At 48.0% G+C, this 27,780-nt stretch overlaps 1 protein-coding gene across 3 annotated transcripts; it reads right to left on the reverse strand.

The window, feature by feature from the left end:
• Positions 1-153: 153 nt before the first annotated feature.
• On the reverse strand, positions 154-26,334 carry HIPK1 (homeodomain interacting protein kinase 1). 3 transcript variants are annotated; one of them, XM_068159538.1, is made up of 16 exons: positions 26,129-26,334; positions 24,335-25,412; positions 18,946-19,069; positions 16,065-16,184; positions 15,225-15,311; positions 14,294-14,478; positions 13,834-13,996; positions 13,249-13,471; positions 12,291-12,412; positions 10,701-10,835; positions 7,988-8,130; positions 7,678-7,860; positions 6,935-7,150; positions 6,412-6,650; positions 5,745-5,881; positions 154-5,077 (listed from the first exon to the last, which is right to left on the reverse strand). In XM_068159538.1, exons 2-16 carry the CDS (start codon positions 25,408-25,410, stop codon positions 4,592-4,594), a joined length of 3,639 nt encoding a protein of 1,212 aa, XP_068015639.1. In that variant the 5' UTR covers positions 25,411-25,412; positions 26,129-26,334; the 3' UTR covers positions 154-4,591. The 3 variants fall into 3 exon arrangements, with proteins under 3 accessions (XP_068015639.1, XP_068015638.1, XP_068015637.1); XM_068159537.1 differs by lacking the exon at positions 26,129-26,334 and adding an exon at positions 25,524-25,955 and having other exon boundaries at positions 7,988-8,127; XM_068159536.1 differs by lacking the exon at positions 26,129-26,334 and adding an exon at positions 25,524-25,954.
• Between the last annotated feature and the right edge of the window lie 1,446 nt (positions 26,335-27,780).

Consider the following 27,780-nt stretch of genomic DNA (forward strand, 5'->3'; position numbering starts at 1 on the left):
CAGCTGGCACAGCCAGTGCCTTGAAAAGAGCTTGCCAACGATCTCAGACCACACGCTGCCCCTGGCTGCGCAGCTGCAGTCAACAGCGCCGGTATTTCATCCTGGATATGCCAACCTCCCCTTTTCTTTTAAGAGAGCAAGGGACCAGATGAATAGAGTACAGAAAATTAACCCTTTTTTATTGATGCATTGCAATTGTTCTACATTTTTACCATATTATGTAGAAAATACTTAAAATACAAGCTACTTTGTAAAACCAAAGACAAACATTGAATCCAAAGATAAACTATGTTTTCACAATGGACCCTTTTCCCATATAGTTAGTATTAAATTTTTAAATATCTATTTCTTTTGTTAAAATGATCTTTACATACCCCCCCCCCCCCCCAAGTACATCAGCAATACAAACATAGATCAGTAATTGTCAGAAACTACCTGCATCTAGCGGCCTGTAAAAAGGAAGAGCACGACCATAAAAGAAAAGAGTTAAGTTTTACACAGTCAACTAGCATATCAAATACATTTAATAAAGTAGGAATTCCATTGCAATACCAAGGATCCAAGCAGAAATACTAACATTACATATAATGTACTGCTACATGTAGTGAGATAAGATATATTTTCAAGCCGAAATCGGGGAGAAATTTCACACATTATATAAAGTTTAGCAACAAACAACCATGTGGACATGCGGCACCATTCAGGAGTTTAAATAAAAGAGGAGGAAACAAAAACCGAAGCAGGGCTGTGCCAATCCTGTCATTTAGAAGCAATTTTAGTTTGTCATGTACTAAAAGAAACTGCGAGTCAGAGGTAAATTACTGCATCCCGTCAACTAGGTGCCAAGCAGGAAAGCCTCAAGGAGTTGCCTCTGCGGTGGCTGTCACGGCTGCCGGTACAGGTCAGGTAACAGCAGCAGCTGATTGAACAGCTCTGGAATCACAAACATGTCTAGGTGGGACCGTGGCCGTCACACAGCTGAAAGGTGAATCCCAAATTGGCTTTACAATTTAAGGGCTCTTGATTTCTATCCAGGGATAGCACAAACTAGGTGTGGGGCTGTCAGGGAGGAGAGTCAAAGTCAATTCTGTAACTTAATCTGAGGGCTGGATACACCAGGGAAGAAGGGATGGATCTCCTTAGAGCAAACTAGAGGAGACTTACATAGGGCAACACATACTGGGGCCAGACTGGGATCCACCACACTGGTGAGGCCAGTGCCAAGCTGGAGCTTGGGCCCTGCCAGGGTGGGCTTCTGTTCGCTCAGTTTATGCTGTGCAGGCCAGAGGAACTCCGGGGTCAATCAATTCGTGCTAAGTGGAGTAGGTTTCATTTTACCTACATTGTCTTCAACTCCTCCACCTTGTTCCAATGCTCTTGGAAACCAGGGTGGTGGAAGAGGTGATGCCATGCCTTGTGAATTACTGTGATCAAATTTCATTATGGGATAGGGATTCTAAAGACAGGCAGTCATTTCAGTCTGCTTTTTGGGGGAGAAGTGGGCAAGTTCTCAAAATTAGCAGATTTTGCTAGAGGTGATTTTTTTTCCTGGTGGGACTCCACAAGAAACATCTTACTATTGGTGAAGCAGGGATAAATGTTCTCCTGAAACAGGAACTGGAGCCTGTTTTTGCCTTTCGTGGGAAAGGCACAACTCTGTGCCCGAGGGGCATCCCAAGGCAGGTACTGAACACAGCAACGTCAAGTGGAAAAAAGAAAGGAAGTGCCTACAGCAACAGACAGCATCGCTCATGGCAGAGGCACAGCACAGCGCGGCCGCTGCTCACCGCACACCTACAGAAGTGCTCCGACTGAGACACCGAACAACAACGTCGCTAATGCTACCAAACCAGCTCCAGAGTCCTTGGTCCCTCTGTCAAAGGAGAGACCAAACCTTTAACACATCATCAACTCCAGGTCAGTCCAGACTTTCTTCTGTCAATACCATGGAATTTCAGAAGTTACTTTCACACTTCTCGTCACACACCGGTCAGAGAACTGGCCTCTTCTCCACTGGGACGGAACATAAACTGGGATTCAAGGTTACCAAAACCTCTTATTGCTGCAGTCACACGACTGCTCGAGCCAGTTTATCATCCACTCGGACAAGATACTTAACCTATTGTACTGAAGATGAGAAAGAATTCCTAGTACAAGGGACCCAAGGAAACAAAGAGTTGTTTTAAGAACTGCATCGTTTACCCAAAAGGAGCATTTCCTCTGAACACTGACTAGGGCTTCAGCTGACAGACCTTCCCAACAGCTCCACATTAGCAGTAGCATTAGAAAACTTTTAATGGTATTATGTGCTTTACAGCAGGCTCTCTTTGGTATAAATATTCTATCACCAAGCTAGCAATACTTTACAGGAAATGTCTGCTATTAACGTCGGGGGAAGGTAACGCCACACTAATCTAAAGAAGAAAAAGTGATTGCACATATTTAATCACTTCTGCAGGATTAGACTAAACATTCCAATGCATTCCCAGCACTACCCTATCCGAAATGCACTGACAGACATCTAACAGTACATGTGCCATTTCAAGGAAAAAAGCTTTAAGGAAACATCGCTTCACTCCAAACAAAAATGTAGCTGCTTTTTTTTTGTCATTTTTGTGTTGTTTGTTTGTTGTTTTTTCTCTCAATGACAGCACTAAAACTGAGAACGATGCACCCAGGGCGAGGGCTGCGGGCCTTGCTGTGTAAGCTTAGTGAATTGCTTCAATCGATGGGGGCTTGCTGGTCCCTCATAAGGCAAGCTCACTGTAAACTCTAGTCACACTACGTCATCATTTAAGGCACTACAATAAGGGGACACACCAAACAACTCTTCGTCACACATACCTGTGCAAAACAAATCAGAAGGGATCCTCTCCTCTCGCGAAGCTCTGCTCCTCCCAGTGCTACAGTGACGAGCTCTAACCATTGCATTTTTTTTACCACACACATTCCGACACGGATCAAACTCATTTTGGTTTAAATACAAAGGATACATCAACTCCATCCCCAGGAACGTTTAAAGAGTTAGACAAACACTAAGTACAGAGTTCAAGTATAATCACTACACATCTTGATTACAAAGACAGAACGTTTGGGGTTAGCAGGGAGTTTTGCTTGTTATAGGTTTTGTTTTGTTGTGGTTTTTTTTTCTTCTTTCTAATCAATATGTACATATTTCATTTTATGTAAAATATTAAAACACCACCAAATACAAAACTTCTAAAATAGTTTTAAATTCAGTAATAAACTTTAAAATCTGGATTATATTTTTTTTTTCCTTTTCTTTTTTCTTTCTTTTTTTTTGTTGGTTTTTTTCTCTCTCTTTTTTTTTGGGGGGGGGGGGGTGAGGAGGGGGGTGAGGAAGGTGGGGAGGAGGAGGAGGAGGAAGGTGGGGAGGAGGAGGGGGAAGGGGGTGTTTGGTGATTCCTACATGCATGTCCTGTATACAAGTCATGTTAAGAGCGCTTTAGAGTAGAGCTGCTGACATATCCGGGAGGATACGCTCACAGGAGTATAAAAAGCTGTACACAATCACTACAGTGATGCTTAGTTGTGTTTCAAATTCTACTCCCTCCTGAATGAATCATGTGAGGAAAAATGGTAAGAAGGAAAAAAAGGAAGAAAAACACCCCACCAAAACAGAACAAAGAAAAGCCCTGTGCTTCTGTGAAGGAATCCAGCTCCCTTGCAGGGCCAGCCGTCAGCCCTGCGAGCTGCAGAGAGCAGAGTTTTAGAGCAATGCTGCACTATTCCTTCTGGGGTGAAGAGCACAGCATCCTGACAAAGCTGCTGAGTTCTGTTTACACAGTGAGACCTTGAACAGGGTTTGGGAAAACTTAGAAGGATTCTGCAATGAATGCAATAAAACTTCACCTGTGCCACGGAGACACAAACGGGTTTCAGGGCTTACAACGACTCCTAAACACACAACGCTGTAGCGGGCAGCTGCTGCTGCCAGTCCTCGAACAGAGCGGAGAAGCGAACAGAAAACTCTGACGGGAACACGCGGGGAGATGTGATGGCTTCTGCAGAACCAGCAACCGGTTAGACAAAGCGAGTTAAGAGAACAAAGGCTAAAATACCAAACTTGAATTCAGAACTGCCCCAGCAACAGAAAGCAGATTAAAAGAAACGTGCATTCCATTTTTAGTGGCGACACGGGTCTGTGCAAGCTGCTAAAATATCATCTGCATTTCTCTGTTTCACTTATACAAGTTTAGAAAGGTCATCAGGATCTGTCTCCCAAGACATTGATTTTCCTTTCCCGTTTTGATTAGCACAACAGAAGGGTTTTAAATAAATGTGAACATGAACTTTTTCCTTTCTTTTTTTTTAAAAGCATCTATAAAAAGTAAGTAAAATTAACATTAACAACAACAACGAAAAAAAACAACCCACAAACTGAATTAGTGACCCTCAGACTGGTAACGAAGCATGCCGCTCAGTTAAGTGACCAGACTCACCAAAGACATTTTTGAACAACACACAAACCAGATCAGGGAGAAGCAAAACCCAGGCAGTCATCACCAGGTAAAAGGTTCACCTGAAATCCTCCTCCAATCTCTCAGGCCTATCGCAGGACAGTGCTTTACTACAAGTATGAGTACTGGTTGATCTTTGTAGGGCTCAGCGGATATCCAGTGTAAATAGCAGACCCTCTGGAAGCACCAATATAGGACTGGGGAGCAAACTGGTGTTGGTACTGGGCAGGTGGAACGTTTGCAGAAGTCAGCAGACTCGGCCCAACGCTCACGGGGACCTGGTGGACAAGCGTGCTGGGGTGGGCAGCGTAGGTGGTGTGCCGCGAGGAGCCCTGAGGGGAGAAGAGGTGGGCGATGGAGGTGGTGGAGCCCAGCGTGGCCGCCGTGGTGGGAGCGTAAGTGTACATGTGGGGCTGGCTGGAGAGGTGCGCGCTCGCCGTGGCCGCAGCCAGGTGGGGATGCACGGGGCTGCTGTGCTGGAACGTGTAGGGAGCCTGAGAAATAGTTGACGTGAGGGGTGCCACATAAGCCTGCTGCCTACGTGGGACAGCATTTCCACTTCTCTCCTGTGAGGCCAGCACTGTTGTTTGCTGGTTCTGCAGGGGGAAGAAGTAAATAAGGTTAGTGGCTGTCCTTGGGGAAGTGCAGTAGACAGGAGGAGAGCATGGAAGGGACAGCTGGAGCCTCCCAACCAACACCTCCGTTCCAGCTGCAAGACTGATCCTTCAGCAGATCCTCCCTCCTAGTTCTGTGAAGCCCTTGCATCTGTTGAGAAGGGTTACTGCAGCTCCTCCGAGACAAAGGCTACACTTCTGCTTTGCAATGGGATCAAAACTGCCACCCCTGGGGTACTGCAGTGCACAGCTGTACACGTGCAGGCAGGTCGTAGGGTGACCCAGCCCTCTGCTGAGTGCCTTCAATGCTACTCTAACTCAACAGCTAGATTCTGGTTAGGCTCCCCCACCGAGTGGCAAGAATGACTAACTGCAAGACAGGTGTGAAGAGGAGCACAAAGAACAGAGACTTAACCATGCTTCCTACTCCAGCCTTCTGGTAGAGGAACAAATTCTCTGCCCTGAGAAACTTCACTTATACTTCCTACAGTCTACCCTACCCTGCACAACTACAGGGCAGAACTGGCTTCAAGGAACTACTGAGGCAGCAGATGGTGATCCTCTTGCATTCATGTCATTCTCCCTGTCACACAATGTGGTGTGTCTAAAGCACCACAGCCAAAGGCCAGCAAATCCTTGTAGCGCTCACCTGGCTGAGGTTGAGAGGCTGCACTCCATTTGCTACCACACGGTGCGAGCGGTACCCACTGGGTGTGATACAGCATCCTGATGACTGCCCACTCACAGAGGCCACTGGCTTGGTCTTACTGGTGCTGCTCAGGATGCCTGAAAGATTTCAAAAGCTTAGTCCCTTCTCACAGGCCAGGCACTGTCATAACCAGCTTAGGTAATCAGGAAGGCACAGGGACCATTTCCATAACAGAGCCTTTTCCTCAATTACAGTTTAAAATCTGACTGCACAAGAAATCATCAGGAATTTTTACAGATCTTTCTACAGATTCATAGAACAGTTTGGGTTAGAAGGGACCCCAAAGATCATCTATAGCTTCAATCCCACTGCCATGGGCAGGGACACCCTCTACCAGACCAGGCTGCACAAGGCCTCTTCCAGCCTGGCCTTGAACTCCTCCAGGGATGCAGCCAAACATCTCTGAATGGTAAATGGATCAATGAATGTAAAGGGTAAATGGATCAATGTGAAACTGCAAACAGACCAAGGTCTGCACTCTCAGAACAGCAGCTGTGAGATCTGAAGCTGCTGAAGACCTGGTGCAAGTAGTCCACAACTGTGAGGGCAAGGTTGTCAGGGGTAAGACAGCACCTGGGCCTTGCAAACACTGCTGAGCACAGCCTACCTGATGCCTGGGTAGCGACGATGCAGTCGCTGAGCTGCGATTTGAGCGGTGGCACAATGATAGTCCGAGAGCTGGAGCTGTCGGCTGCGGCTCTGCTCGGCAGCTCCAGGGCACCGCCGGCACTCCTGAGAGACGAAAGGGGGTCTGTGGCATAGGGGCTGTTCAGGGAGGAGTCGGAGTCAGGGGAGTCATTAACAGTGACATAGCTGATGACATTGGATCTCTGCTTCATACCCAAACTGCAAAGAGAAAAAAACCAAAACCACAAATGTGAATATTCCAGCTTTTCCCACAAGATACAGGAGCTCTCCCTCTGGGATCTCAGACCCTCCCTCCCTCCCTGTCAGATGAAATTCTAATTAACTAGAGACACCAACAGCATGGCAGAAACAGTGCAGAGTTTTCTGTCTCATGCAGTGCTTCTCACCCTAGCCAGGCCTTTGCATGAAGAGCTGTCCCCTGCTCTTGATGCTTGGGCTGAGCTCAGGACAATCAGTACTGCCTGCCTAAATGAGCTTCCTACCTGGCAGGTTTGTATTTGCTGTCCTCTTCCTCATCAGTGTCACTGCGGATGGTGATGACACTGACAGGTGGGCTTGGAGTGTCTGGGATCACAATGGGCTGGTGCTGTTCCTGTGCTGGGACGAGCATGTTGGAAGAGGAGGAGGTGGACCGCAGAGGACTGCTCCCGATGAGCGAGTAAACTTGGGAGGGCACGGTCTCTAGAGTTGAGCTGAGCCTGAAGGAGAACCAAAGCAGTATTCAGCTGTGTGTCAGCAGGCTGGGACAAACCAGCACCAGCTTTAAGAACAGCCAGTCTCCAGGTGAGTGGAGCACACATAAAAGTAATGTCTTGAAATACAGAAAGAGACCCTCAGTGCAGGCACTCATGGAGCAGAGCATCAGAGAACACATCCCAGAAGGACCAAATGCTCTGAACGGGACAGACTCACCTGAACACTGCGAGGAACCTGCTAGCCATTGCTCATCAGAGAGCAAGTGACAGAACTGACACAGCATGAACACACCCTGACACCCCTCTGACCAGTGCAGTAAAGGCACCTGGTCAACCACATTCCTTGCACTCTCACTGAATGAAATATCACTTATTCCAGTGAGCACAGTATAGAGACTTGCCCCAAGTCATCTTTAGAAGCAACTGCAGCACATAAAAAGTGACAGACACCGCCTCTGTCCTCAGGAGATGAGTTTTCCACATCACAGGGGCAGCCTCCAGAAAGACAGGGCTGGGAAAGGAAGCCTTACTTGGGTGCACTTGGTGCTGGCTGCTTGTTCTTCTTGGCCGGGACGCTGCTGCTGGGCTGCTGCCTCACCACGTGGGCGACGCCAACGTTCAGTGGCTGCGCCGCCGCCAGCGTCACGTGGTTGGTCAGCAGCGACGGCTGCTGCATCAGGGTGCTGTACTGATTGCCATGGGAATGGGCATTCCTGCAGCAGAGACAGACATACCCAAACCTCATGACTGCACTGCAAGGAACCACAAGCTGCACCGAGCTTGCTCGTGACTCTGCTGGGAAGGGAGCGATCCTGTGCACCACAACGGCACAATCCCTACCTCCAGTCAGCCAACTGCTGGCTGCCGCTGATCGTCTCTGGGATCACAGCTGCTGGCTGAACAGAGTTGTGCAGAGCAACCCCCGGGAGCTGCTGCCAGGTGGAAGGTAGCAGGATCTGCTGGGTTCCCCCTGGCCAGGCCTGCTGCAAAACAACAAACAGATACACAGCCTCACTAGGTTTCAGTTCCTGCAGGTGAGGGGCTTTGTTCCAAGCAATCAATGCACTCGGGTAGATTGTTAGCTTGCAGAGATAGTGGCACCTCACTGCACCTTCTCAAAAGGTCTCAGTGCGGAAAGATAACAGCAAGATCAGAGAAAGAAGCTTCCTCTGACACTGTGCTAACCTTTGGCACGACCGATGCCACCTGGGCAGAAGTGTTAACACTGCACTGCAGAATGCATCCAGGTGTTGCACTGCCAGATGCAGCAGGAAGGCTCAGGACATTATGCACGCTGCTCTGCTGAAGCATCCCAAAATACGAAGCCAATTTGGCCCTTTCTGCTTTTCTGCCTTACAGGGCTCACATTGAGAGAGTTGAGACAGCGTTACTGCTGTGGAAATTTACTCCACCTCAACTAAGTATATAAGAAAAGCCACAGTGGGAGAAACATTTAGTTACAAGGGGAGATATGTGAAGATATTTCCAATGGATGGTATTATAAACGTCCCTGCCCGAATTCACACAATGCAGTGGCTTTATTCTGGGAGGGGGAAAAAAAAACAATCAACCAAACAACCCCCAAAATATTTCTATGATTTTCATAATACATGGCTCTCTTTCTTGCTGTTTGAACTGCAAACCCACGTTGTTTTAAGTCAAGTATTTCTGCAAGTAACAGATCCACTCATTACAACCCCGGTTCCAAACAAGAAGCCTTCAAAAGCAGAGAGCTGCTAAAACCTCTGCCAACGTAAGCGGAATAATATTGGGGGGGGGGGAGGGGAAGAGGAGGGAAAAAAACCAAAAAAGAGGAAAAAAAAAAAAGAGAAATATGTTAAAAGTCACACCATGCCTCTTTCCAAAAGCCAACACCTGCACAAGACAAAGCAGAGAGTTTAATACAGCAAGATTTAAATTCCCAATGAGAGGCAGAAATCGGGCCTTCCAAGCGACGAACTGTTTTGACAGAGGAAGGACAAAAATATGCAAAGCTTAGCAAATGGCTAATGCAAACTCAGGGGAAGCAGCAAGGGAGAGTGTTGGAAACACTAAAGGTGAGCAAGTTCACGCCAAAGGCTCCCAGAATCCAAACAGAACTAGCAAGTCCTCCAGAGAAAACTCAGAATCCAGGCTCATAGTCTGGAGACAGCTGGCTCTGATCTCCGCTGCTGTACAGGGGAGCTGAACATCAAGTCCACTGCACACACCCAGAGAATAGAATTTGCCTGTTGAATCAAAAGCCCAGAGACACTTTAGAAAACACCACTAACAACTCACTTGTGTCCCAGGCTCTGCTACAGCCATCCCTTGCTGTTTTCAGAGCCTAGATTACAGCCTTTCGGCATTCAGAATTCAAGGGGAGGAAAGGAGATCCATCTCTGAGTCTGCCCAGCTCAGAGCTGTGACCCAGGAGACCCTCACTCTCCTGCCTTCCCACCCTGAGACATGGGGAGCAGTCGTCTCGGGTCAGAAGGATTCAAAGGGGTGGGGTTTAATTTCAGTACAGGTATGACTTGAGCAAATTCCACTTCAGCAGAGGTCTCCCTCTCGGAAGAAAATGACACTCAAACTACCACTCTAAAGCCACAAGAAACAACATGGTTCACGTAATGGAATGTGCTTTGAATGACACGTGAGGAGACCAGCACTTGAGTGCACTGCAATGTTTTCATAAGCTTCACTGATCTGATTCTGGAGTTTTACAATGACTTCTTTGTGGCACCTGCAAAGTTGCTCTGGTGCAGGTGCCAAATGAATACAGAAGAGGACAATTTTGAAACCATACACTCCTTGAAGCTGTGCTTATTCCCTTCCCCATCCTTTTTAGAGATAGGTCCAAACAGCCTTAGAAGCCATTTATTGGCATTTTGGGGTATTAGAGCTCACCTTTAATTTCAACCAAGAAATAGAAATGAACTGAAAGTATCTGTGAAGAATGGTTTTATCTTTATCTGGATGAAGGAAGCTACCTGTGATTTGCTATAAATAACAAAAGGCCAGAAAATTATTGTCAATGTTCAACAGAGGTTAAGAGAAATCAACTGCTAAAGCAATGCATTAAAGAATTTGCTATCATTAGAGATTTTAGCCTGTGCTTAATGACCTGAAACATTTCCTCCATGCAAAGCATCTTTACATGTGTTGAAAACAAAGTATGGAGCTAACTTGCCAAGTAGTTCAAATTCTGGCCATCCAGGTACCTGTAGCAGAGTCAAGCTAAAGACTGATCCCTCTGTATTCAGCAATCGAAAAGGCAAAGGTAGGACAGTAAGCGAGGAAGGAGAACAGCTGTAGCCCTTCTGCAGCATAGCTGAGGAGAGCCTGGCAATACTGGGCTAGTGAAAAGTAACAGTCAATGGATCTGGATTCTTTACAGAGCCACACTAAACGTCAGAGTCAGACAGTGCTTCAGCAATGTTGGGGAGGAAAACAACGAGACATTAAGATGTAGCAAGAACACAGCCACAAGATGGCACATGCTTCCATGCCCTCTGCAAGTCTAAGTTAAAACAAAACTCAGTTAGTGAACACAATCAAGGGAGGCAATTACCAGTACTGCAGCCGTCTGTTCTACTAGCGCTGGCCGGCCGGCTGCGCAGTTCAGGGTAAAGGGGACCGCATACTGCGGCGTGATGGTGGCTACTTGAGGATGAAGAGTTGCTACCATTAGTGGTGTACAGCTTCCCTGAAATGTAGATCAGGCAGTGAGTGAAACACATGTACTGAGGCAGGATAAGTGGGTTCAGCAACAGGGCCAGAAAAGGTTTCACCTCACTGGCATTCTACGGTGCTTGAGCAGACTCCAGAATTGCAACGGATGCAGTGAAACCAACACCCAGACCCTCCGGGCACCTTCCTCTAAGCAATTACGTGTCCCTGAGGGGAACACGAGGCACGGGCAATTTGGGAACAAGTTCTCTCCAGTGACACACTTAAGAAGTAAAACCGAGATAGTGTTCAGCTCTAGATACTTTAACTGGGTCCCAGAGAGCAAGTTACACTCCGTGCACTGCACGGACTGGCAGGCCACAGCGTTGGCCACCGTACCACACACACACACAGCGCTCTCAGACAAGGATCAGCTAAGGGATTTCACAGAAGGCACAGCAGGTCTTTTGTATTGTGAAAGAGCAAAGTTTTATCTGTGATGAAACTACCAAGACAGGTATCAGTCCACCCAGTGTCTAATTAGAGTAGATTCTTTGGGTACAATTTGCACTCTCAGCAAAAGCAGGGCTTGGGTTCAGGTGGGCCTCCGTCACGTGGATCCTGCTGTTTGGACACCATTCCACACACAATCATGCTAAACAAACCAGGGGCCACAGCCTGCCATCAAAATTCTTTGGGCTGAACAATCTAAAGATTGCTCCTCTACAAGTAGGTCAGGAAATACAATCTGCTGCCTGGAGAGTAAAACTAATGAAGTTTGTGTTAATGTCAGCAGAAACCAGAACTATGCAAATAAGTAAAAGTGCACTTCATTACAGTTTTTCAGTGAATAAAAGCTGTGAATCACTGGGCCTTCACTGTATATGAAAGCATTACTTTTTGGAAAGAAAAACTGTTTTCACTTATGACACAACTAACATTTCAAGTATGATTTTCAGCACTATTTGTGAATTTTGCTGTCACATAGTTGTTGTTTAATCTGCAAACAACAGGTGTGTGAGCACGACACATCAGCTCACACTAATGACCTAACTGACTGAGAAGGATTCAGAACTAATTTCCTTGATTGAAAGATGAAATTTTAACATGAGTATCCTGTATTGCCACTTCTGTTTACTGGGATTTTGCTCCTCACAGAAATGATTTCTTCTGCCACATCTTTAAAGTGTAGGCAAGAACATATGCCACTACCTACAGGGCAGTGTGCAGCCATGGAAAAACACAGCCTGTCCTTAGCTGCTGAAGACTCCTAAAACCAGGGAGGCACATGACATAAAATAGTTTAAACTTCAAATATTAGTCCAGAAAAATAAAACAAGAAAACACTGTCTTAGAAGTGATCTGCATTGAACCTTTCAGAGCCTTCTGAGAACCCCCTGCATTCACCCCAGAGGGATCAGGCTCAGATTCTCCTGAAAGGTGGCAGGGATTGCACTTAACTCTGTGGGGGGTCATTTATTTGTTTGTTTACCTGTGTGAGAACTCCAGACTGGATCTGCAGTGGCTGGGCTGCAGGCGCTTGTGGTACAATTGGGACAGCATTCTCCATCCTTACAGGGAACCCAGAATGCTTTGTAGTTGCCTGAAGTCCAGCTGTGGAGGACAATAATACATCACTGCTAAGCTCTTTATCATTCTTTTTTCAGTTTCTTTGGAAAATCAAATTCCTGCTAGGTAAGGGTAGAAGAGAGGGTCAGATGAAGAAAAAAGAAAGCTATTCCCTTTGACAAAAGCCTACCAATAGAACACCAGCTGAAGCAAACACTTCTGCAGCGATGGACAACCAGTCCTCAAAGCCTGGCTCTGCTGAAGTCCATAGTCTTGTTTTCAGAAACACAGACAACTCAGACATCTAATTCTATGCTGCTTGAGACTAAGTTCAAAGATCAAACCTTACACTATCAGTTCCCTTTTGTATGCAACCCTCCTCAACCCAGACATAAACATGGGGAACTCGCAGGATTAATAGAGCCCTGCTTCTGCTAACCTCACTGATTTGCAATCTGTCACAGTTTGCTTTTAGCAAACCACAGAGCTGCATCAGTGCTTGCGAGAGACTCAAAGAGCAGATATTCACTCCTGGCACACAAAGCACAGCAGGACACTTCCCTATTCTCAGCTCCAGCTCCTCTGTTCGCTGCTTCCTGCGGAATGCTGCTGTGTTTGGTTTGGGGGGAAAACCTGGTTGAGTAACCAGGTGAAGACTTCCACTTAGGCTGGTGACATACTGTCACCTGTTCAAGCATCACCTGGAAGAAAACCAAACTGTCTACACATGTCTGACCCGATTCTGCACTGACATCTGATGTAAGAGCACTGTGTGATAGCAAAGGGCTGCATTCTGCACTTCCTCTCTTCAGTGCAGATGACCACCTCTAGTTTCTACCCAACGGAAACCACAGCGTCCCATGCAGAGGGTTTTCACTTACTTTGAAAGGCTGGGGGACAAACAATGAAAGTTTGCTGGAATGGATCAGTCTGAGTGCAGATCTGGGTGGTTCCAGGTTGCAAGGAAACGCTCTGTTGTGCCACTCCTGCAACTGGCGCTGCAGATGAGGGATACAGGGCAGACTGATAGTTTAGCAGTGAGACATCCGAGTTTGCCAGGGAGAGAGTAGCAGCAGCAGTTGAATTGGAAGCCAAGACACTGGCCTAGGAAAAAAAAAAAAAGATCCCAAGCCATCAGATTTGTACTTGTTATAAAACAAACCCCAGGAACCATCAGCATTTTACTACGAAGAAAGCACCAGGGAAGGGGTTCAGATAAGTGGCATGGGGCAACACAGGAGAAAGAGAGAAATTCACTGCATTACTGAACTGACAGGCAAATATGATTGGGTGAAGCAGAGACTGCCTAGGCACAAGGTTTGGAAAACCAAATTTCAAGACTAAACTACAAATTCTGGAGAGCAACTTAAATACAGTGTTCTGCAGAAGAGGCTTTGGCCAGGAGGCCCAAAATTAAGACTACTCCGCTTCTCTGATGAGCATGAAAGAGCTGAAAGGTGCTGTACCTGATTGTGTACTGTGTTGAGCTGGTTGTTAAAGCTCATGGTCAGGTTTGTGCTTGTGTTAGGAGCAACGTGAGTGGTGAATGGGCTCTTGATCTGGTTCACTGTATCATACATGTTAACTCTTCGCTTGCAGATCTCCATATTCTGAAAGCAAGACTTCACACTGGAACACAATGACAGAAGGAAAAGATTAGATATGTGTACCAGACACATGACAAATTCCCAGCTTTATGCACATGCCTTTAAGTCCTTTGTTGTTATTGTTTGTTTGTTTTTAAAAGCCATCAAAACAAACATGAAAAGGAAGCTCATGAACATTCCATTCCTTATAGATGCCATTGCTATTTTCAGATCAGCCAGAAACTGCAGAAAACAGCATGGACAGAAAGCAGGCAAAGAGCTGTTCTGTGTTTTCCCCTAAGTCCTCCTGAAACCAAACAAGAAATGAAAGGAAGCCTACTGATTGCTGTGTGGGAAATCCAGCAGATGTGTCATTGTAACAAATGGATGGTTCAAAGTCTTCAGTGGAGTAATTCTCTTATCTGCATCAATTGTCAACATTTTCTTCAACAAATCAATATATTCCCTTCGGTCAGCCTTCTCTGCCAACATGTCAGTCCCTTCTAAATCTGTAGACATATTCACCTTGAAAATAAAATGAGAGGAGTTCACACAAACATCAAATTAATTGCTCCTTAGCAATTCAGTAATTTCACACCACACAGCAATATTTACTAAGTACTCCTGTCTTGTAGCAAGCTCAGGTTTTGGTACTGGAGTGCCAACACAACCCTTCCCTTGCTCATTCTGTAAAAGGAAACCAAACTGACATGGGGAATTCTCACCTCAACATGAAACTGGTCTGTTCAGTGGATACCAGCCAGGCTTCACACCTGGCACTGTGGCCTTTTTTGTTGGGTTTTTTTTTGGGGGGGAGGCTGGGGTGGTGGTGCTGTAAGAGCAAGCAAATCAGAATGGCAGGATTCTACACTCTTTATATGGATGGAAAGTGACGGAAACAGCTACAAAAAGCAACAGAAAATTGAGACCAATGTATTTGTCAAGGCCTTGTGATATTAAAAACCTCAGATAATCCTTCATTTACCTCTGAAAACAGAATGAAAAAAATATAAGGATCTCTCAACATTTCCACAGTCCAGTAAGAGGGTTAAACCTATAAACACATCTGGAGAGGCTTAGCTCTCCTACTGCTTGACTACCTCTAGTGGTAAAAGGCTAAGCACTCTTCTTGCATCTCCTCAGCTCAAGGCCTGAGAGAAGCTGAGAAACTAACAGCTTCATAATTCACACTTGGAGAGTCTTGCTCCAGCAGAGCTCCCCACAAGGTAACTGCTGTGGTGGCTCTGTGGGATGCGAGGCTCCTCACGCACCTGCGCCATGTCATCCAAACAGTTGAAGATGTACTTCCGAGCTTCTTTGGATTTGATTCCTGTTTCCAACTCATGCTCTTCTGGTGTCTGTAAGAAGAAAGCATTTGTTAATATAAACTGAGATACTGCATATTGATACAGAAAAGCCAGCAAGAGGGAGCCAAGCCAGGCAGCCTTTCGCCTGCCTTAAGATAAATCCTGTGCCAGCAGGACCAGACCAGCCAAGGGTTCTCATCTCTTCAGCTGGAAAGATCACTCATTGCAAAGCTGAATTAACAACCAGGTGACTTCATTCCAAGGCTTTCTTGGGCACTGCATTAGCCAGAAGAACTAAAGAGCTCAGATTTAGGAAGAGCAGAGGCTATAAATATTTTAAATTCCTCCTTTACAAAGAAGAAGAAAGGCAAAATGCCCTTCCTTGTGCTGCTCAGCTTTGGAGGCAAATCAAGAGGACATTCAATTCTTTTCTGTCCTGTGCCAACAGATAAGTAAATTTCTGTTAAACTAACAAAGACCACCCTGAGATCCTCCCTGGTTTACTCTTGGCATTGTCAGGAGATGACAACAAGATGACATACTTCAAGACTGAGCAGGCCATAATAAGTAACCATTATCTCAATGACTGTAACACCCACTCTCTGCTAGTACTATCATGCACAGCTGCTATCGTTAGGTGACTACCAGGAGGTCTGTGCAGTTTCTGGGAGGAAATACACAAATCAGCTCTATTTGGATAGCATCTCAAATCCTGTTTTCAGTCAGTATGCTTTTACAGCACACTGCAGCTAGGTTTAAATTCCTATTAAGCCCTCAAGGAACAATCAAAAAAGACAGACAAACCTTTAGCCTCCACAGTGGGTAGCCCAAGTTTGGATCTCTGTTAAAAAACCTGCTTGTTTTCGTTCCGGCACTGAGAAGATACTCCGCTGGAAGGCCTTGGGTTTGTGAAATATAACGAATCTAGGGAAGGAAATTAAAAGAATGAGGACTCCAAACAACCCCCACAGCTAATGGGAGTAATTAACAGCCTGATTTGTTCAGAGTGAATAGAAATAACCTGTAAATAAAGAATGCCCAGGTTAACTGAAACTGCGAAACCAAAGGGACTCTAATAACGGAGCAATTAACAGCCTGATTTGTTCAGAGTGAATAGGATTAACCTGTAAATAAAGAATGCCCAGGTTCACTGAAACTACAAAACCAAAGGGACTCTCTCAAGTATTTATAAGGACATTTAGCTGCAGAAATTTTAGATTTTAAATACAGCTTTCTTATTTTGCAGAAATATGCTTTGCCCAACTTCCACGGGAGCAGACTGTAAGCTTCTGAGGCATGGGTAAAGCAACACCACTGGTCTGTAATGGCAGCAATGTAAGAAGTACACATTTTGAGAGAAAAACAACACAGAAATTCCCATGTGTCATAGTATCATTCAGGGTTGGAAGGGACCACAAGGATCATCTAGTTCCAACCCCCCTGCCATGGGCAGGGACACCCCACACTAGATCAGCCTGGCCAGAGCCTCAGCCAGCCTGCTCTTAAACACCTCCAGGGACGGGGCCTCGACCACCTCCCTGGACAACCCATTCCAGGGTTTCACCACTCCCATGGTGAAGAACTTCCTCCTCACATCTAGCCTGAATCTCCCCACCTCCAGCTTCATTCCATTCCCCCTAGTCCTATCACTACCTGAGATCCTGAGAAGTCCTTCCCCAGCCTTCCTGTAGGCCCCCTTCAGATACTGGAAGGCCACAATTAGGTCACCTCGGAGCCTTCTCTTCTGCAGACTGAACAGCCCCAGCTCAATATGTATGTGTGCATACATATTTAAAGGTGTAATTATCCATACACCACTGCTGGAGTGTATGTTGCTACATATACTCCAGGCACACAGATGTGAGAATAAGGGCATGGCAAAGCTCTCACTGACCAAGACAGCAAGACCAAACCTCTAGTAAAATCAGATTCCTACTCTCAAAAATGTCAAACACACTTACATGTAACAAAAAAAGGGGCTGAGAATTTTGGAAGACCAAATTTTCAGTAAGATCAGATTCCTACATCCTCAAAAATGTTGAATATGTAACAGGAAAAAAAAAAGGGCTCAGAATTTTGGAAGATGTACCTGGATGCTTGTGACTGCATCAGTGAGCACTGGGAAAGAGCTAACCCAAAGGAATGCCCCAAAAGAAGGAAAAGAGCAAAAGGTATGAATAAAAACAACCCCCAAACCCCAAGCTTTTTAAATGTTGGCCAACTGCTAATGCTGTCTGCTCCCAGGATGTATGGTGAGAAATGGGGTATCATCTTCTCAAGGCTCTCCCCTCAAAGGAGTCTGTGTAAAAGTTTAAGAACAAAATCCTGCCAAGCCTGATTACTGAAAGGAGGGCTGGAGACAGCATTCAGGTAACTGGGTTGCATGTCCTGCAGCAGGTCTCAGTTTTTGTCTGTAAAGCACCTGTTCTGCTGTGTCAAACCAGCTGAGCACTGCAGGGCTCTCAACCCCCTGTTGCAGCCTGGGCCCCACAGCAGCCTGTTCACTCACTCCTCATTCATGTCAGTGTGGATCTAGAGTCTGCAGATGAAGACTTTCTCTATCTAGACCATAGCTCTGCTAAGAGCTCTGCTGGTTTTGTAAGACACAACTCTTGATGTGCAGTCAAAGGGTGATTGAAGAAAGAAATAACTCCCATCCCAACCCATCAGCTCACAAGTTCTGCCTGAGCTCTTACTTGCTGCTGCAGAGTCTCAGAAGACATGAAAGTCACCCCAAGTTTTCAAGAGCCATTCAGACATCAAAAATCAACCACATGAAGTCACACCTCACGCTGCCTCAACAAAGGACTGCAAAATCCTGTCTACTAAGCAACGGAAAAAGCTCCTCCTCCCCACCCACACAACAGATAAGGTTCTCAGAACTGCATGAAACTCAGTGTGCAAGGAAACCCCCATGCTGTACATCACTTATTTTCCAGCTAATTCTGCTCAATAAGGCATCACTGTGTTTCCCTTGGAAATTCACAGTGCTGGGAAGATGTAAGCAATGAAGCTTGCAAACTGACTAAGTTTTCATGTATTTTATCACTTAAGGAAAACCATACCAAGCACTGTAATAAGGTACCAACATGAAAACCACAGTGGAAAAGTCACCCTCAGAAGCCTTCTTATACAGACTTTGTCCTTTTATAGGCAGCTGAGTAGCCCAGGTATTAATGCTAAGCATCCATGGAAAGAACTCATTTAGCTCAAGATGCCTTTCAGACTCCAGCCCCAGTATTTCAGGGACAGCTTGGGGCTCACACTTTGCATTAAAAATGAGGCTGCTGTAGGTACTAACCATGCAGGAATGATAGGCTTGCTCTCTCCCCACATGGAAAAACTGCCCTCATGGTGAAATTACAGAGGGCGTTTGGAGTCCGGACACACACCCACCCCACTGCTGTTTTGACAGGAAGGTATTTCAACAGCTTTTGGTTTGGAAGCCAGGGGGTTAACTGCAAACTGACTCTGTATATTGGGTAACTACATTCAACTCAAAACACTCAGAACTCAGTGTCCTCCTGTACAACAGAGACAGGCAATGGGACTACCAGAGAGAGAAAATGAACTTCAGGTGACAAACGGCAATTTTGTACCAGCTGAAACGTGCCGTGGGACACGCTGGGTTCAGAGGGCCTGAGAGGCTTCACTGAACATCCCCACATCCACCACATGCTCTCACCTGATCATACTCAGATGCTCCTGGATACAGAGGCCAGCCTAGAAACAGCTCAGCTATCACACAGCCCAGGGACCACATGTCAATGGCTTCACAGAACGGCAAACCCAGGATGATTTCAGGAGCTCTGTAGAAAAAAAAATGAAAAGGTAAAATCTTCAAATCTGAAAGCAGATTCTTTCCTGCAGATTGCTCTGGATAACACCTCTCCTGTCCCCCAAGAACAAGTATATCCTGTGAGAAGCTAAGTAATTCACTTTAAACCAGAAGATGTTTCCTCAAGTGCCCAAAAGATCCCAGGTTCTATCAGTTAGTGGCATGGCTGGATTTATTTCACTCCTGTAGTGCCCTCCAGCTCCAGGGTGGCCTTTAAGCAATTGTGCTAGAAGTTTCTTCTCCACTAACCAGCTCAATTACACCTGACAGTATCTGAGGTGTGAGGAGTCCCTGAGATGGCATAACCCACCCTCCAGAATTGGAAAGAAAGGCCCTGGCAAACAGTGCTGAAACTTCTGGGAAGAAGGTCTCGAGATGCCAGGTGGGCAGCTGGCAGCCACCTGCTTTCACCTGAAAAGAACAGCATCTGCAGAGCCAGAAACAGAAGCTCTTCAAAGAGCTGCTTGGGTTTTATCAGCAGATTTTTCAGACAGGGTTTGTTGGGAGAGTTTAGAGTTCAAAATGGAAGGAGAGAAGGCAGCTGGAGACAGCTTTGCAAGGTTGTGTTACAGGTTTCTGTGCACTCAGCCACACCTAATGCAAAATCTACCTGTCTGGCCTAGCCTTTACAGGAAGGTGATGAAAAAAAAATCTCAAACTCCAAGCAAGGTTTGCTTCTGCAACAGGTTGGAATTTCAGGGAGATTTGTGTCTGGCACTGACTCATAACACAAAGGGATGTTTTAGTACAACGCTTCACCTACACACAGTTCTGAAACAAACTGATGCTGTTCTGTCAGACTAAATTCTGGTCACATTTGCATACAGCACAAAACCCAAGTGCTGCAAAACCCACATGATTCGGTGTGGCAATTTACTCTGGAAAGTACAGGAAACACAAACACCTTCATCTTCTTCATGCATACCTAACACAAGGGCAAAGGAAGACAGAAAAGCCCTCAACTCCTGGCTAATTTCTCATCATGACTCGCCCCCAGGGCCTGGGTGACATTTCTGGAGTTACACCGTGGATATTTCTGTTGTTAAAAAAGGCTCTGAAACCAGTTCTGATCTTTCGACAGACTTCCCCATGGCTTACATAACGCACAGGTGTCAGGAGATCTGACGCTCACCTTCCACAGCTGTGCAACCCAAATGTGCCTCCCAATTGTTTGTACACGGCAAGAAGTGACTCTCCAATTAATCACCCTTTGTGTCATGGTGACACAGATACAGCTTCTGGTGTAGGCAACTACACAACCACCACTAGCCAGTCTCCAAAACAAATGGTCTCATCCCAGCTGCCCAGCACAGTGCCCCTGAGAAAGCCCAGGGTCTGTCAAAAGAGACATTGAGCTGTGCAGCCCTTGCTACAGGGAGCTCACACCTATTGTCTGTCCTTCAGCCTTAAGGCAAGGAGGTTCCTTTACTGTCTGAGCCTCTGAAAAGCAGAGCCTCGATATCCCCCTACTGATCACTAACAGAGTATTTAGGCTAAGACATTTTGATACCTGCTGCACTTGACACTGAGCTGTTTCTGCCTTCTCATCCACCCCTGGCAGTCGTTGACTTAGAAATGGTTTTGCGTATGTGAAAATGTAAAGTGATTATGCAAATATGATAAGAATCTGATATTTGAATGCTGAATGTCCTGCTAAAAATTCCTATTTAAAAGAGCTATGCTGGAATAGATGCAACTTTCTATAGGCTAAGAGGTGCAACCAAGAGGAATCAATTTCTGTAGGTCTTTGGTCTTCACAAGTGGAGCAAGCACGCTCCTGTCATCCCCACAGAGGTCCCAGAACCTCAGCGTCATTACTCCACTACTCATCAACAAACTGTCCAGATCCCCTTGGTTATCCTCCTGATGCAGGAATTGCCCACTCAGAGGGAACTCAAACCTGTCACATCAGGAATGCTGTAGGCAGAAGTTTCCTTGGTTTGGACTGGTAAACAAATTAAAAGTGGCCTGTGGAATACTGGAGCAGGTTAATGCTTCACCAGGGCATTAACAAAATCCCACTGATCCCAGAGGATCCAGCCTCTGCTGGATGGGATAGTTTGTTAGCCTTTAACTACAGGCTGGCACAGACTTGGGTATTCTGAAACCTCAATACCAAAATGACAGCAAGTTGAACTCCATGCATTTTATTCCCTACATGAAATAAATGAACTTCCCACAAGCCACCTGATTTCACTTGGACTGCAGGACAGAGCTGGAATCTCTTATCTCCTTTTACACCACTATAATTAGCTGCCTTACAAGATGAGAGTTGAAACAGGACAAGCAGCAGAGGTCACTTTCATAGCTGGTCTGTCAGAGATTAAAGCAATTTTATGATCTTAAGCTCTTTGAAACAGAAATCAACAACATTCCTTCTTTGCACACATGCTTGCCAAACTCAGACTTCCAAAGCTGGCAAATCTGCTCAGGCGCTCTCAGAAGAGAGGATTCACAGCAGTAGTGGAAAAATTAGAGACTGAGGTTTAGCATTTCAAAACACATGGGTCCTCAGCCCTCCCCTCGTGGAGAAGGGTGGTGATACAAAGCTGGTACAAGTGCAAAGAACAACGGGGAGAATGACACGATCCCCACTCAGAGCTGGATTAGCAGGCCGGGAGATTTGGCAGCAGGCACTGCTGCTTCCCAGGCCAACATGACCGGGACAGAAGTAGGTCATGTAGCCCAAAGCAGAGGTAAGAAACAGACACCACTGCACTCTGCAAGCTCCCTCAACACTCAGTGCCAGCTTCACAGCCTCAGCTTGGTGCCTCTACCGTGACCCACAGGGAATATCAGGAGGTAGGGACCCAAGTAAGCCTCACATGATGGCTGTTCCCACACGGAGCACAGCACTCTGCACAGCAGGCAGAGCAGTCTTCCCAGGATTTTTCACTTCTGTAAACTCTCTGCTTCCTCCTGTTGCTTATCCTCCCCAGGGAGGTCAAAAGCATCCATCCCCTTCCACACCTGATGTTACTCTGGTTTTCAGGACACATCTCAGGACTGCCACAGCAGCATGCAGTCTACTCCTAGCCCATGCCTGGCTTTAGAGTCAAAGAATTCATCATGGACACTTCCACTCACACTTTAAGTCAAACATGTTGTGGCAGTAAAATTGCCCTTCTTGACTGGGTTACACTGCAGTGCAGTGGAGAGGGAACCTGCCCCAGCCTTGACAAAACCCATACCACATCCCAGCTCCACATGGCTCCAGCAGTGTCAGCGAGAAGTTGTCCAACCTCCAGAAGTATAACCAGAACCTGGAGTGAGCAGGGCTGCTGGACAAGATGACCTCCAGCACTGAGCATAATAAATAAAGGAAGTCTTTTTTCCTTCAGGGTATACAGGTGAGAAAATCCACCTTACAGTACCCAAGTTTCGTTGGTTTAGGTGTCTCCACGGGAGACAGAGGTTATGTAAGCGCCAGTAAGAGGCATTAAAAGCCAAGCAGTGAACACAGAACGAGTTTATTTTTAATAGCTGACAGACAACCAAGGGAAGAATTGCTTTATACCAATTGCTGTGCTTTATTAAACACAGCATTGAAGAACTGTCCAACTAGGAACTCACCTGAACACTAATTTAATGTGAACATGGTCAAAGCAATGCAGTCCTTCCACAGTACACTGGGTACACACCAGGTCCATAAGTTCCTAGATTATGGATTTTACTAATCACCACCATCAAACTAATGACCTAGCACTAGATGCTAGATTTCCACATCACAGCATGCTTAGCTTCAGCCAGGCAGACAGTCTTCAGTGCCATCAGGCTATTTGCCCCTCTGGCAGTGCCAGTCACCCTGTGTCAGGGTGGAGGGAGCAGCCAGGAGCTCAGCGCAGTGTACAGCAGCTTCCTCCCCAGCAGCCCCTCAGAGATGCTTATCAGCCCTTGCTGCTGCCTCAGCCAGACCTGGCTTTTGCGATAGCAGAAACTGGAAAGCACTGTGTGCCTGCCCAGACTGCTCTGCTCACATGTGCTGCAAGGCAGATAGAGCAGATTGGTGATCAGCAGTCACCTCTGTCCATGCACCACCACCCAAACTCAACATGCATTCTACACAGGGAGAACATCAACAGAATTCTGGTGGGCAGAAGACAAAACTGCCTTACAAAAAACAAGTCAGCAGTTCAGCACTGGAAAGACTGGTGCCAGCCAACTGGGTGAAGATCATGAGGAATGGATACAGAAAAGTCTGCATCAAATGGAAGGAATGGCACAGAAAACTGCTACTTAATGTTGGCAGGAGTAAACAAAACAAAACAGACAAGGATAGAGGAGTATGAGGAACAAACATGACAAGCCCACAAGAAGCCAGGGCTTCAAACTGAAGCTAGGACGGGAAAGACATCAAACAGGACAGACACAGGGTGGGGTGGAGTGTCTCGAGTCCTCTGTCTCATCCCAGCTGGAAGGACTAGATACTAGTTAAGTTTTGAGTCAAGTGAGCTCACATTCCACTGAAAGCAACCCTGACAACACAGCACAGACTTTTTCATGTCCCTTTGATGCCAAAACTTCTTTCTGCATGCATTTACTGAAGGCTACTGCTACTTATATTGAAATACACACTATTGACAGAACCAGGTTGGAGGAACAATTGAAAGAGAAAGCACAGCCTGCTTTAGCTGCACAGGCTCCAAGTTTCAGTATTTTCATCCATAGTTTATTATGAAGTCTTGGGCAGGAGAAGGGTAGAAGCCATTCCTACATTTTGCTAAGGAAGCAGACATCTGCTCACCCCTGGTTTAAAAGAGCTACAGATCTCATGAAGCACAACTCACCCCGGGCTGACATAGGAAGCCAAGTGCTCCTGAAGTGGGCTCAGATAAAGATGGAGCCAGAAGAAACAGGATAAATAGAAACTGGCATTCCTTTGACTTCTCTCCCTTCTGAACAACCACAATTAGTGGGCTGATTTCAGATCACAGTGAACAACTGCTGCTGTTTGCTACATCACACAGAGTCACAAAGCAGCACCAGGGTCAAATCGACTCGCTGCACGAAGCTGGGGTGAAAGGAACGCGCTGGACCGCACATTGCGTCAGGCTCGCAAAGCAGAAGTTCTGCTTGTTTACAAATTTCAGAAGGACTCTTCAGCAAACAAGCAGAACAGTGGATAGGCTGCTCGCTTCCTCCTCCCCTCAGCTGGGACTAGCCCTAATGGCAGGAGAGTTTAGTACCTGTAGAAGCAGAGCCCTGGCAGGGCGGCGAGCGCCGCGTGGGTACTCACCGGTAGTAGCGCGACTGCAGGTATGTGGAGCAGACTGCCTTGGACACGTGGCTGGCCGAGCCGAAGTCGATCACCTTCACTCGGTAGGGCTGGCGTGCAGGATCCACCAACATGATGTTCTCCGGCTTCAAGTCAGCGTGTATCAGACCCAAGCTCTTTAACTTCATCAGGGCAGTCGCCACTTGCTGCAGAATTGGCCGGATATATTTCAGGGGCAATGGGCTGAACTTATTTTGCTTCAAGAAATCATAGAGGTTCTGTTCCAGCATCTCAAATACAAGGCATGTATGATTCTTGTGTTGAAAGCACTCGTATGAGCGAACAAAGTTGTACTCGTCAGCATTCTCACTGCTCAAGCGAGAGAGGATGCTCACCTCGATCTGGCCCTGCCTGGCATAGGAAGGATGGTTCTTCAGGATTTTGATGGCTACGATCTCCTTCGTGCTACGCTTCCAGCATTTCGCCACCTGCCCAAACGTCCCTCGGCCCAGGAATTCCAAGACCTCATAGCTGTTTGTCATGGAGCACAGGATCTCATGCTGGACCAGCTGATAATCGCCTTCACCACTGGAACTGCTGCTCTTCGTGGTTACCGTGGTGGTCGTGGCCGCAGCACCCACCGCAGGTCTGTTTTGCAGCATGAGAGGTGGATGTTCCTCAATTATCTGCACACTACCGTTGCTGTCGACCTCTTCACTTTTCCTTTTTAATCCACATTTTTGGTATGGTTCCAGTAAAGAAACGTTGCTCCTGTGTGTCAGGGTTTGGCTGTTCTGGAAGGACGCTGTCGCGCTGCTGCCTGTGCTGTCAGCTGCTGTAACCACGATGTGCTCAACCGAAGGAGCAGGGAGAAGGAGGTTCTGGTCGTAAGCAGGGATGCTGAAATTGGCTACCTGATGAGAGGAGCTTGCTTGCCCTTGAGCTGCTGGAAGGTTTTTGTTGTGAGTATAATACTTGTCACTGCTGCTCTGTCCTGAAACATCCCAGACAGAGGGCTCCACTTTCAGTTTCTTGGCACTGCAGAAGGCACTCGAGGATACTGACGGAGGGGAGAACACCTGCAGCTGTGAGGCCATACCTGAAAGGGGAGCGAGAGCTCATTAGGGCTGTCTGGATGGAACACGATCCTCCACCCGCACAAGAAACCGGATGATAAGCATGCTTCTAAGCACCATATGGTGCCGATCACCTGGGACGGCAGCCTTCTGAACTGCTGATCCTAGGGGCATGCACAGAGCAAGGCTCTCTGCTGGAGCGACCAACCGCGTTGTCCCTCACTGTCTGTGGCAGCAGCAGCCAGAGCTCGATATCCATCCAGCTTTCCAAAGCTAGAGAACTGCACACAAGGCTGAAGAACGGAGGGCAGCGCCGATGCCGAGAAAGATGCTGAGAAAATCCCGTCCTTTTTCGTTTCCCCCTGCCCTCAGGCCTGCTCCCCCTCAGCTTTAAGAGCAGCGGCGCGGTGAACCCTGAACCAGACGAGCCGAGCCGAGCCCCGACTGACCTAAGCCGCCCCAGCTGAGCACACCCCGGAGCAGCGCCTGACGCGAGGACCGAAAAGCCACGACGCGAGAACGACCGCCTGGGCCGCGCCGCCAGCTCTCCCGGCCGGCCCGGTGCAGGGGCGAGGGCCAGGCCCGCCGCGGGCGGACAGAGTCCGCAGCGCCGCCCCGCCGCGTCCCGCTCGGAGCGGGGGGCGGGCCTCCGCCGCGCGGGCGCTGAGGCTCCCCGAGCCCGCCGGGCCGCGCCAGCCCTTCCCGCGCCCCGCCACCACAGCCCGCCCGGTGCACTCACCGCCGGTGGGGGGTTCTCAGCCGCGGGCCGGACCTGCCTGGGGGACACACGGGGGTGCGGGGCCCCGCAGCGGGCGCATCATAGCCCCACCGCGGCCGCCGGCCCGGCCCGTTTGGCCCGCGCACACCGGGGGGAGCCCCGAGGCCGCTCCGCCGCCGCCAGGCTCCGCCGCGCCCTCACGGCCCCGGCCGGGCCCCCCCCCCCACCCCGCGCTCCCGCCGCCGCCGCCCGGGCCCGCGCGCCCCCGCCGCGCTCCCGCCGCGCCGCTCCGGGCCCTTCGGCCGCTCGCGCCAGACTGAGCCAGCCGAGCCCCGAGCCGGCCAGGCGGGCCGAGCGCCGAGCCCCAGCACGTGACCGCCCGCGCCGCCGCCGTGACGCGCTGCAGGCGGAAGGGGCGGGCGCTGGCCCCGCCGGAGCGGAAGCGCTGGGGCAGGGCCTGGGCCTGGGCAGGTTGGGCGGCTGCGGCCTCCCCCTCTGTTGGACTGCTGGGGCTGGGTGTCGTTTCCGTCCTGGTGCTGAGGCCCGCAGCACCTGCCCCACACCGGAGCAACACAAGCTCCCGGAGAGCGAACGCTGCTGAGGACAGTGCTGCGCTGCGGGGGCTGGGTTCTGCCTGCTGTCCTGGAAGCCACGGGGCAGCGGATCGCGCCCTCCGCTTCGGGTTGGTGCAGAGCTCACACACGCCAGAATGCACAGCCGGCCGCGCACGGGCAGAGCCTCCATCTTAGCCGCTCCTGTTACACAAGCGCCTTCCTAAACCGTGCTCAAAGACACCGTCAGACCTCCGTGGGGAGTGAGAGCGCGGGGCACAGTAAGGAGGTTCCTGCTCTATGGAAACTGAAGTGCAGTGTTTTGCTATGAGAAACTGCAACCATGAATCGGGGCACAAAGTGGATAGGGCAGTATTGCTCCTTCGTGTAAATCCTACAACTGCTGTGTGTGTGTGCTTGAGATGCCAAAAATAGCATTTCCCACGTCCTTCCTCCAGTGGCACCCCACTGAGCAGCTCAGCCCTCTGTACTGCATGGAGGACTTGGAGGTTGCATAACTTGTGACCTTCTTTTCAAGTTTAGAGTGAGCACTTAGCTCAGAGGTGCCTGAAGCCCTGGCAGCCTGTGCCCACAGATGGCAAATACTCACAGCATGCTCAGCCAGACAGCAGCTCATGAAGATGTCACCTGGCATGGTTGTCAGGGTGACTCTACCTTTTCTCCACATTCTACTGCATTTTCAGGGGGTGCCACAAAGCCTGGAATGGGTTGTCCAGGGAGGTGGTCGAGGCCCCGTCCCTGGGGGTGTTTAAGAGCAGGCTGGATGGGGCTCTGGCCAGCCTGATCTAGTGTAGGGTGTCCCTGCCCATGGCAGGGGGGTTGGAACTAGATGATCCTTGTGGTCCCTTCCAGCCCTGAATGAAACTATGAAACTATTTTAGACTTGAGGATAATCTGGAATAAGCCCAAAGCTACAACACACAGGAAAAAATGATGTAAACTCACTGAAGATTTTCCTGTTACATAATTATCTTTATCTAGAAAATGACAGCAAGAAGTACCTGTGCTGCAGAAATGGACAATGGCTCTGCAGCAGAGAAGTTGTCCCTGGTGCTTCAGTCACAGCAGAGCTCTCGGGGGTGTTCCCTGCAGGTGATGTGA

This window comes from Melanerpes formicivorus, unplaced genomic scaffold, assembly GCF_026170545.1.
Source record: "Melanerpes formicivorus ecotype bairdi unplaced genomic scaffold, bMelFor1.0.p_v2 SCAF_46, whole genome shotgun sequence".
Lineage (NCBI taxonomy): Eukaryota > Metazoa > Chordata > Aves > Piciformes > Picidae > Melanerpes > Melanerpes formicivorus.

What these genes read in the sequence shown, in the direction of transcription:
- HIPK1 (XM_068159536.1), bottom strand. Translation starts at nt 25,563, where the DNA reads ATGCCCCTAGGATCAGCAGTTCAGAAGGCTGCCGTCCCAG. An exon ending in ACCCACTGTGGAGGCTAAAG is followed by an intron (nt 15,312 to 16,064) that starts GTTTGTCTGTCT and finishes TTCTTCTTACAG; the next exon opens with ACACCAGAAGAGCATGAGTT. An exon ending in CAGCAGTTGGCTGACTGGAG is followed by an intron (nt 7,861 to 7,987) that starts GTAGGGATTGTG and finishes TCTCTGCTGCAG; the next exon opens with GAATGCCCATTCCCATGGCA.